Raw genomic sequence first — 12,121 nt, forward strand, 5'->3', positions numbered from 1 at the left:
AATTGGGTGACAGCTAAAAGATTAATGTGGCTGTACTATAGTACTTAAACTTATTTTAAAGTACAGTACTACATGGAAATGGAAATGCCATGTGGCTAAGGCCTCCCATTGAGTAGACCATTCGCCTGGTGCAAATCTCTCGAGTTGACACCACTTCGGCGACTTGCGTGTTGATGAGGATGAAATGATGATGATAAGGACAATACAACACCCAGCCTCTGAGCAGAGAAAATCTCTGACCCAGCTGGGAATTGAACCTGGGCCATTAGGTATGACATTCTGTCACTCTGACCACTCAGCTAGCAGGGCAGACACAGTACTACACGAAGACATTGACATCGCCAAAGATGACGATGCTCTTGTTCATTTGAAGAGCAATACCAATCAATAAAAAACACAAAGTGCGGCTTGTGGCTGTTTTCAAAAACTTAGTTTTAACAGTCACTCCCCTTGCAGGCAATGCCTGCTCTTGGTAAATCTTCCTAAATGTTGACCACCACCTATATGATGGCTCCATCGATACGTCTGTCAATATCAATGCTACTAACCATCAGTAGTACTTGCATTTTCACAGCTGTCACCCCTTCCATACCAAAAAATCTTTTCCATATAGTCTGGCCATCCATGGATAACACATCTGCAGTGACAAGAATTCATTGCTCAGTAGCCTGAAGGCATCACTAAGAGCTTCACAGATAGGCACTATTCCCCAAACCTAGTCTGCATATGTATTTCCCACCCCACCCCACCCTGTCCCAGGACCACAACTTAACTCCTCCTGCACCTACACCCTCTCTCTTTCCCCTGTTCTGTCAGCCCCTTTCGATCTACTCTTTCATGTCATTGTCATTGTGCACTGCACAAACTCACTGGCACAAGTGCTCGTGTGTTGGATTCCAGTCCCATGGATCTGCTGCCTCTCCCTCCAACATTCCTATCTCTTATACCTGCTGCCTCCCTCCAAGCCATCAGCCACTCTTTGCCAACACTCCCTCCCATTCTCTACCTTCTCCACACCATCTGACACAGCTTCTCTCCCTAGTCAACCTGAAGCTACTGAAATTCTCAGTCTTGTTTATGTGCTTGCAACAACTCAATGCCTCTACTATTGGTAAGTTGTTCCTTTTACTTCTAAGTTATATACATTCTGCCAGAACTTTACATTTCATATTAATATTCTTTCTGTCTAATTTTGCATTATTTCAGAGGATAATTTCATAGACTACAGGGAATGAAAGTATTCAAAACATGCTATCTCATTTCCTTGCCGCACAAAAAGGGAGTCAAACAAATTCAAAAGTTTCATCCAGTAAATGAGTACTGATATTTATTTCTGGTACCAAAGTATAATTTTTAATTCATTTAAATTGTGTAAAATAAGTATTTGTGAGACTATAGCTTTGTTTGCTGTGAATTACTTGTAGTCATTAAAAGATATAACATCAAAATGTGAGTTTGGCATCATAACAGTACAAAATAAATAGGGAAAAGCAGTCAAGGTGAAACATAATATTAGATTATTTGTAAACCTGTTCAGTGCTGTGTAAAACATTTCACACAAGTGAGCTTTTACACTTGACTAACATGGTTGTATCATCATCAAAATTTGCAGTTGTTGAACAGGCAATTAATGTATTTGGAAGGACATTTATGTAGGTTCAGACAGGGTGAAGACCAGTGGAGAACTCTGTGGGACTCAAATGTTCCTCCATTTTGATTTTTGTTTTACTCCTATGGTGAAATTTGACAATGTGACTAGCTGTTTCTATTGTGAAAAGACTTCACCCATGCCAAAGAGACGATATTAATACCGTAATATTTTGGCTCTCCAAGTAGAATTTCATGGTGCACACAGTTAAAGGTTACAGATAATTGCAGCAGTATAATTTATTTTATTTAGTTCTGATTTTGCATTTTTGTCTAAGGTTTAGAATAGGATTCTGTACTCTGATGCTAAGGTCTTCAAAAAGCCTTCAGCAAACATAGCACCAAAAGTGGTAATCCCTATTAATTTTAAAATAAAAAGTTCTCATTGGCCACTCCTCTCAAAAACTGTATGATTATCGAAATCTGATGATTGAATGCTTAGTTTACTGCATGACAAGTAGCATAATTGTAAATAGGCTTTTATTATTAAGTATGCAAATATCTGTTGCACTAGAGGATGATTCAAAAGAGTGGGAATATTTCATGGCAAAGCTGCAAGGTAGATGGCACCAAATGACATATAGAATGCTTCTCGCACAGTCTTGCCATTTAGTAAACATGGAACAATGGAATGGTGTGCAGCATGCCTTTTTGGTAAAAGCCTGTTACAAGAATGGAAGGGTGGAGGCTGTTGGATTGAGAATGTCATTTCAAAATCAGAAGGCATGGTTGTGTTCCTGCAGCACATGCAAGCAGCAACTGGATCGACAATTTTCAAGTAATGGGTTCTGTACTGAAGAAGCAATCTGCATGGAGACCCCGAACCACTAGTTGTTGTTGTTGTTGTTGTGGTCTTCAGTCCTGAGACTGGTTTGATGCAGCTCTCCATGCTACCCTATCCTGTGCAAGTTTCTTCATCTCCCAGTACCTACTGCAACCTACATTCTTCTGAATCTGCTTAGTGTATTCATCTCTTGGTCTCCCTCTACGATTTTTACCCTCCACGCTGCCCTCCAATGCTAAATTTGTGATCCCTTGATGCCTCAGATCATGTCCTACCAACTGGTCCCTTCTTCTCATCAAGTTGTGCCACAAACTCCTCTTCTCCCCAATCCTATTCAGTACCTCCTCATTAGTTATGTGATCTACCCATCTAATCTTCAGCATTCTTCTGTAGCACCACATTTCAAAAGCTTCTATTCTCTTCCTGTCCAAACTATTTATCGTCCATGTTTCACTTCCAAACATGGCTACATTCCATACAAATACTTTCAGAAACGACTTCCTGACACTTAAATCTATACTCGATGTTGACAAATTTGTCTTCTTCAGAAATGCTTTCCTTGCCATTGCCAGCCTACATTGTATATCCTCTCTACATCGACCATCATCAGTTATTTTGCTCCCCAAATAGCAAAACTCCTTTACTACTTTAAGTGTCTCATTTCCTAATCTAATTCCCTCAGCATCACCCGACTTAATTCGACTACATTCCATTATTCTTGTTTTGCTTTTGTTGATGTTCATCTTATATCCTCCTTTCAAGATACTGTCCATTCTGTTCAACTGCTCTTCCAAGTACTTTACTGTCTCTGACAGAATTACAGTGTCATCGGTCGAACCTCAAAGTTTTTATTTCTTCTCAATGGATTTTAATACCTACTCCAAATTTTTCTTTTGTTTCCTTTACTGCTTGCTCAATATACAGATTGAATAACATTGGGGAGAGGCTACAACCCTGTCTCACTCCCTTCCCAACCACTGCTTCCCTTTCATCCCCCTCGACTCTTATAACTGCCATCTGGTTTCTGTACAAGTTGTAAATAGCCTTTCGCTCTCTGTATTTTACCCCTGCCACCTTTCGAATCTGAAAGAGAGTATTCCAGTCAACATTGTCAAAAGTTTTCTTTAAGTCTACAAATGCTAGAAATGTAAGTTTGCCTTTCCTTAATCTTTCTTCTAAGATAAGTTGTAATGTCAGTATTGCCTCACGTGTTCCAATATTTCCACGGAATCCAAACTGATCTTCCCCGAGATCGGCTTCTACCAGTTTTTCCATCCGTCTGTAAAGAATTCATGTTAGTATTTTGCAGCTGTGATTTATTAAACTGATAGTTCGGTAATTTTCACATCTGTCAACACTGCTTTCTTTGGGATTGGTATTATTATATTCTTCTTGAAGTCTGAAGATATTTCGCCTGTCTCATACATCTTGGTCACCAGATGGTAGAGTTTTGTCATGACTGGCTCTCCCAAGGCCGTCAGTAGTTCTAATGGAATGTTGTCTACTCCCGGGGCCTTGTTTCGGCGCAGGTCTTTCAGTGCTCCGTCAAACTCTTCACGCAGTATCGTATCTCCCATTTCATCTTCATCTACATTCTCTTCCAATTTCCATAATATTGTCCTCAAGTACATTGCCCTTGTATAGACCCTCTATATAATCCTTCCACTTTTCTGCCTTCCCTTCTTTGCTTAGAACGGGGTTGCCATCTGAGCTCTTGATATTCATAAAAGTGGTTCTCTTCTCTCCAAAGATCTCTTTAATTTTCCTGTAGGCAGTATCTATCTTACCCCTAGTGAGACAAGCCTCTACATCCTTACATTTGTCCTCTAGCCATCCCTGCTTAGCCATTTTGCACTTCCTGTCGATATCATTTTTGAGACATTTGTATTCCTTTTTGCCTACTTCATTTACTGCATTTTTATATTTTCTCCTTTCAAAAATTAAATTCAATATTTCTTCTGTTACCCAAGGTTTTCTATTAGCTCTTGTCTTTTTACCTACTTGATCATCTGCTGCCTTCACTACTTCATCCCTCAGAGCTACCCATTCTTCTTCTACTGTATTTCTTTCCCCCATTCCTGTCAATTGTTCCCTTATGCTCTCCCTGAAACTCTCTACAACCTCTGGTTCTTTCAGTTTATCCAGGTCCCATCTCCTTAAATTCCCACCTTTTTGCAGTTTCTTCAGTTTCAATCTGCAGTTCATAACCAATAGATTGTGGTCAGAATCCACATCTGCCCCAGGAAATGTCTTACAATTTAAAACCTGGTTCCTAAATCTCTGTCTTACCATTATATAATCTATCTGATACCTTTTAGTATCTCCAGGATTCTTCCAGGTATACAACCTTCTTTTATGATTCTTGAACCAAGTGTTAGCTATGATTAAGTTATGCTCTGTGCAAAATTCTACAAGGCGGCTTCCTCTTTCATTCCTTTCCCCCAATCCATATTCACCTACTATGTTTCCTTCTCTCCCTTTTCCTATGCTTGAATTCCAGTCACCCATGACTATTAAATTTTCGTCTCCCTTCACTACCTGAATAATTTCTTTTATCTCGTCACACATTTCATCAATTTCTTCATCATCTGCAGAGCTAGTTGGCATATAAACTTGTACTACTCTAGTAGGCATGGGCTTTGTGTCTATCTTGGCCACAATAATGCGTTCACTATGCTGTTTGTAGTAGCTAATCCACACTCCTATTCTTTTATTCATTATTAAACCTACTCCTGCATTACCCCTATTTGGTTTTGTATTTATAACCCTGTAATCACCTGACCAAAAGTCTTGTTCCTCCTGCCACCGAACTTCACTAATTCTGACTATATCTAACTTTAACCTATCCATTTTCCTTTTTAAATGTTCTAACCTACCTGCCCGATTGAGGGATCTGACATTCCACGCTCCGATCTGTAGAACACTAGTTTTCTTTCTCCTGATAACGACGTCCTCCTGAGTAGTCCCCACCCGGAGATCCGAATGGGGGACTATTTTACCTCCGGAATATTTTACCCAAGAGGACGCCATCATCATTTAATCATACAGTAAAGCTACATGCCTTTGGGAAAAATTATGGCTGTAGTTTCCCCTTGCTTTCAGCCATTCACAGTACCAGCACAGCAAGGCCGTTTTGGTTAATGTTACAAGGCCAGATCAGTCAATCATCCAGACTGTTGCCCCTGCAACTACTGAAAAGGCTGCTGCCCCTCTTCAGGAACCACATGTTTGTCTGGCCTCTCAACAGATACCCCTCCATTGTGGTTGCACCTACTGTACGGCCATCTGTATCGCTGAGGCACGCAAGCCTCCCCACCAACGGCAAGGTCCATGGTTCATGGGGCGGAACCACTAGTACAGGATACAATATTGCAGCTGCATGAACTGCTTTTGGGAGAAACTCTCAGTGCTCTGTTTGATGTCACACAGAATCTCTACATTTGCATTGTTCGAGTGTTCAACAAATACTGAAAGTGAATTTAAAGCTCTATCTGTACAAGCTGTGGATCGTTCATCAACTTCAACCTAACAATCTGCTAGCAAGTAGTCATTATGTGAATGCATGTTGGCAAAAGTGCATGATGATGACAGTTTCATTAACAGCCTTTGGATGGTGGATGAAGCTCACTTCCATTTAAGTGGCTTTGTCAATGGACAAGATTTTCATTATTTTTCCCAGCAAAATCCATGTCAGCTACACAAGTGTCCATTGCACAGCAGAAAGGTTACTGTATGATGCACCATGTCATTGAAAGGTGTTATAGGTACCTTATTTTTCAAAGATGGTGATGGGTGTACAACCACTGTAATATCTATTCAGTATGCTGCCATAATTGAAAGTTTTGTTGCACATCAACTGCCCCATTTTCCTGCCAGCAGTTGGTTTCAACATGATGGATGGAGCAGTGGCACACACAGTACAGATACTGATGGGAGCTGTGTGATGATTGTTTGTATCTGTGTTATTTCAAGACATGGTGATATTACTTGGCTCCAGGATTTCTTGATCTGAGAATGTGTGATTTTTTTCTTGTGGGGACCTTAAGAGCATGGTTTACCATACTTGACCTGCCCTGCCACTGAATAAATTACAGCAAGAATATGGGAGGAAATCTCCAGTTGAGCCATGAATAATGTTCCTATCAGGCTGCAGGTGTGTGTGTATACCAAGATGGAGCACATATATCAAACTTGATACTCGGTACTATACATTGACATAAATAAATATGTGTTAAGTAATTGCACTTTTCCATTAATTTCGTTTCCAAAATTTTCCACTCTATTGACTCTCCCTGTATGATGAAAATGCATGTGATCCAATAGTTGTACAGTTAGAAGTATGACATTAACAGTGACTTCTTCATACAACTGATGCAGCTGCTTTATTCTTTTTTCCAAAGTAGAAAATTCCTTATACTTTTACTCATTATGTTTTGGCCAAGGCAACACAAGTAGTGTATAGTATTTTAACAATAGTTATTAGTGCTCCTTAGAAAAAATTCTGCATCAGTCTTCACAAGATGCATATCATAGAATCATTAGTTAGTGATATAAGATGATAAACTAGTAGCTATAACTTAAAGGAGAGAACATCAACAAACTGTGAAATAAAGTTTCTGGAAAAAGTAGATATCATGTCAAAATTTTCAAAGTGATTTTCATGAGACTACTATTTGCTTCTAAAACATGAGGTACTGTGAGCTGATTCTACACATTATTATTAATTTACCTGATCCTTTGGTAGCTGCATTTACTACTGGACTTGGTTTGCTTGTACCAACAGAATTACTTGCTGTGAGGTACAACTGGTAATTTGAGCCACATTTTACTCCTTCCAAGTTGTACGTCTTTCGATCAGGATCAATTGACACTTCTTGCCACTCACCAAAATCTCTTTTGTAGTTAAGTGTGTATCCTACATGAACAAGAAAGCTTTGTTTCGGTAACAGTTAAAATGCAAATAGGCAAATAAGCATTTACTGAATTATTGTTTTTATGCATATCTTCCAGATTTGATACTGCGCAAAATTTTTATCATCCATTATTGTTAGGGGATGAGACAGAACAAATGCTTTTCAAGATGAAGTGTAATGTATGTTGATATTTTCACAGAAACATTTAAAGATGCATTTATGAAAATTTACAGACAGAAAGTAGGTTGAATCTTTTCACAAGACAGATGATGGACATTAAAAGCAGTAACTGAGGATAATTTACTCAAAGCACTTCAATTTTTCTATTGCATTCATTGATCTATGGATGTTGTCCATAATTGCAGTTTTGGAATGTAATCCTACCTCCAGACACAATAAAATTTTATTTCCTATGCACAATGCAGTTTGAAGTCTGTGGTGTAATCACCAGATACCAAGGAACAATGTTGTATTGTGTGGTTGTTTATGTGTACAGTGAATGAGAAGATTTGGTTATGTTATTAGAGTAATAACATCTTCTTAATTGTAATATATGAATGATAACCTTAAATGTAAATTTTGGCTGTAGCAAAAAACCGAGACCTTCGTATGGCTGATCTCCCATGGCCTCAATAATTTTGAAGAACACTATTTAAAATAGTACTTTACCAAACACAAGCTTGATAAAGTACTATTTTAAAATAACAGCCTGGTGAAAACATCATTATTTAAGTCAGTCAAGAAAACAGAAGAAATTGTAAGACAGAACTACTGGTCATTACTTATCTCTAGGAGACAAAATATTTAGTACTGCTGACAGATGCATATAAAAGTACATACCGTACACTATTGCAGCATTTTGAAACATTGGTTCCTTCCTCAAACTGGAGAAAGAGACAGGTTGGGGAATGTTAAAGAGAAACAGCAAGTCTCTCAGACCCCAGGGTTAGAGGGATCCATTTTCTGTGAGAATGATGGGAGACAAAGATGAAGAGGTAGCTGTCAGAGAGATTAGGAGGTCAGATATAGTACATGGGTAAACACTGTGCCAGCTTCAGTCCAGAGATAAGACAAAATTAGAAGTAAAGGTGGGTTAGGAGAAGAGAAATGAAATCCTTTTATCCCATACCTCTTAATTCCACTACTTCTTTCTCTTCCTCCAATCCTTCTTCACCCATCACTTGGCCTCATCATTGCAGGACTCCTCACCCTCATCCTCACAACAGCTGGGTCTCTCTGACCGTGGTGTTTGAGTTCAGGCTCCTTCTTTTTAACCTTTCCCATCAACTCTTTCCCCTCCATGAGGAAGGAACACGGAATTAATAGTTCAGAAAGCTAAGATACTGTGCATACTTTTATGTGATTTATTGGCAGTACTAAATATTTTGCCTCTTTGAGATAAGTGGTGACCATAAATTCTATCTCAACAAGATCTTAAAGGTAAAGCTGACACTAAATTTCAATGGGTAACATTTGAAATTGGCATTCAAGAGAATACTGTATAATGTTTGATGATATGTCAACAGATTTTAACAAAAGCCATTTAAACATTTAAAAAAATGTCAAAAATCTTTGGTACCATTCACATACAAAATATTGAATGTGAAAGCATTGTGCTTTCTGACAGTATAAGGAACTGACTGCAGGAAAAAATGTTAAGTACTGTCTAGAAATACACCAACAAAGGTGTTCACGGAGTATAAAGTTAAAATACTATGTAATGTCAACTTCTATTGTCTATATTATTAAAAAAATAAAATCCATAAACTACAGAATAGCTGGTCAGTAACACAGTCAAGATAAAGAAATTCCGAGTACATGCCAATCAAAATATCTAAAACTAAAAAACATTATTCCTAGCTTTCAGAACTAAGAGGTGTAGTGCGTGTATGTTGAGGGTACAATATAATTGAGGTACAACACAGTATTGAATGATAATGATGCTTTATTGCATGAATATTCACCCAGTGAAAGGTACAAGTCTATTCTGCTTGGAAGCTAAGGACATATTGAAGTCTGTGATTAGTTAACAGATATTGCACTTATTGTGCATCAGTGATGTATACTGACAGGCCAAAACATTGTGACCACTGCCCACTGTGATGCTGGATGCTGCCTGGTGGCATTGCGGGCACATGATATGCTAGCAAAAGTTTGTAAGCAGAGCAGACATGGGCATGGGATCACCCTAGTGAAGATATGGATTCTAAATGGGGAAAGCTATAGACATAAATGACTTTGACAAATGACATAGTATTATTATGCAGAGGCTGTTAATGAGTATCTTGAAAATGGTGAAGCTGGTCTAATGTTAACATGCTACTGTCATGAGAATCTACAGAAAGAAATAGAAGGACAGTGAAACTATCACTGGGAGCTAAATGTTAGGGTGTCCACTACTGTTCAAGGAACATGGGGTTTGGAGGCTTGTCTGCCCTGTAAGTAGGATGGATAATGATCTGTGGCATCTCTGCCAAAAGAGCACAATGCTGGTGTGTGCATAAGATTCCAGAACACGCCGTTCACCGTACATTGTTAACATGTTGCTCTGCAGCAGACCACCCCTATGTGTAGACATGTTGATCCAACAACATAATCAATTATGATTGCAAGTGGGCATGGGACCATTGAGATTTGACCATCAATCAGTTGAAACATGTCAGCTGTTCAGCGAATAATCACATTTTTGCTACACTAGGTTGATGATCATCTCCACAAACACCACCGTTGAGGTGAATGGCGGCTCAAAACATAAAGCACGCCATGGATACAGGCTGGCAGGAGCAGTATTATGCTATGGTAGATATTCTCTCTTCGCTTGCATGTGACCTACGGTAGTAATTGAAAACACACTGATAGCTGAGAACCACCTATATCCCTTCATGCTTGATGTCTTCCCTGATGGTGACTTCATGTGGCCAGAACCATGCTACAGTAGTTTGAGGAACACTGTAGGAACTCATGTTGATGTCTCAGTGACCAAACTCACCTGATGTAAATCCTATGGAATCCATCTGGGTCATCGGATGCAGTCACCACATGTGCAAATCCGCTGCCCATTATTTATGTGAATTACATGACCGGTGCATAGACATCTAATGCCACACACCTCTATGAAAATACCAACAAACTGTTGGATCCTTGATAGGCAGAATTTGTGATGTATTTTGTTTCAAAGACTGATAAACAGCTGTTAAACAGGTGATCATAATGCTTTGGCTCTTCAGTGTATATCGCAGTGGGTGTTCCCTCAGAGAACTCCCTCCTCTTTAGTGTGGACCACTGAAAGGAAGACAATAGTGGGATCAGTAATTGCTACAGTGGTGGATACTGACGTGAATGACTGCTCATGCCATGGCTGGCTCTCTTTTGAGACATGTTGGGAGCATTTCTTTAAGTGATGCCTGTAGATGCACGTGGCCGATCATGCTACGGCTGACACTTTCATGAGACAGACTGGATCATTTCTTGAAGTCACGATTGGCATGGTATGAATGATAAACTAGAGGTGTGGCTGTAGCTGACATGGGAACCATCCATTGTGTCCACTCTGGTCACCAGTGGTATAACCAAAGGAACAGGAGTGGGCTGTTGGTGGGAAGGACGTCGGCATGTGGAGGCCAGGTGTGCCAAAGAACTTCGACCTGATCAGAGCAACGGTGTATGTTGAGGGGGCCTTGTGCTTGTTGTAAGCTGGTAATTTATTTGCTGGAGCAAACTTCAATAGGTCTGTGTGGAGGCCGTCAGTGGTGAATGGGGTCAATGTATAGGCATGAACACAGGGTGCCAGCCTGTTTCAGATCATAGTTGAAGTCAATGTAGACAGAGATGCAATGATAGAGTCCAGCATTTTGTGTTGAACTCATGTTAGGAAGAGGTGTTAAAGTTGTAAGTGGCATTTGGATGCAAAATGTGCAATTGAAGGTGGTCAAAAACACTTTGTGTTGTGTTCAGTTCCACCAATATGTTCTGAATGTGGCATCTTAGAACATCAGCAACATGTGGTAATGTGTTGTAGTCAAACAAGGAACCAGGTGAACATAGCAGGTGGGGTAGGTGTTCTCATGTGAAGATCGATAGTGGGCAGTGGTTGAGCTATGTGGCAGTGAGTCATGCAGAAGAGACATGGTGATGATGTGCTGTAGAGCTAGAAGGGTATGCTTGATGATGCCAGTGGTGGTGTATCTGGATGGCAAGTCAGGGTGCAATGTACTGACCTATGTGCTTTTCTGTATGTGTGTAAAGTTGGTGCTGGGTAGTGTGGGGAGTGGGCATAATAGGATGTTGGTTGGGTGTGGAACTGGGTCCATGCATGTGCTCTCACTCTTATCTTCATGATGGTTGTGTGTCAAGGCCATGAGCTGACTGTGCATCTGGGTGAGGGTAGCAGCCATGTCATTATTACATTATGGGAGCAACATGTTCTTCATATGGAGTTCATTCGATGATACACGGCAGCTGGTGTAGCATTGGTGAGTCACCAAGAGCTGGTCAGCTGAGGAGTCACACTGCTCAGCATGTCAACAAGTGTATGATTGTCTTCCTTTTATTTGTCTTGAACAGTCAGTGTACCAGGTAGGGGTGGAGGCAGCAGCAGAAGGTCCTGGCATGCAGCAGCACATGTCAGAGTACAGGAACGCAGTCTGGGGTACAACTGCTAGAGGTAGAATTGGCATAAAAGGCCCATCACTAGGTTTTATTTAATGACTTCCTTAACAGAGAATGTCCATGTGAGGCAGTGAGATGGTGACAGTTGTAGTATCCTGGTCATGGATCC

General features: G+C 40.0%; 1 protein-coding gene across 1 annotated transcript in view; it reads right to left on the reverse strand.

Moving 5' to 3' along the window:
• The window catches only part of LOC126484903 (Down syndrome cell adhesion molecule-like protein Dscam2), a 505,795-nt gene that overhangs the window by 121,490 nt on the left and 372,184 nt on the right, over positions 1 to 12,121 (reverse strand). The window contains exon 23 of the mRNA XM_050108503.1: positions 7,161 to 7,346. Coding sequence (XP_049964460.1) covers positions 7,161 to 7,346 — 186 coding nt within the window. The remainder of the gene's footprint in view (positions 1 to 7,160; positions 7,347 to 12,121) is intronic.

Source organism: Schistocerca serialis, chromosome 6, assembly GCF_023864345.2.
Source record: "Schistocerca serialis cubense isolate TAMUIC-IGC-003099 chromosome 6, iqSchSeri2.2, whole genome shotgun sequence".
Lineage (NCBI taxonomy): Eukaryota > Metazoa > Arthropoda > Insecta > Orthoptera > Acrididae > Schistocerca > Schistocerca serialis.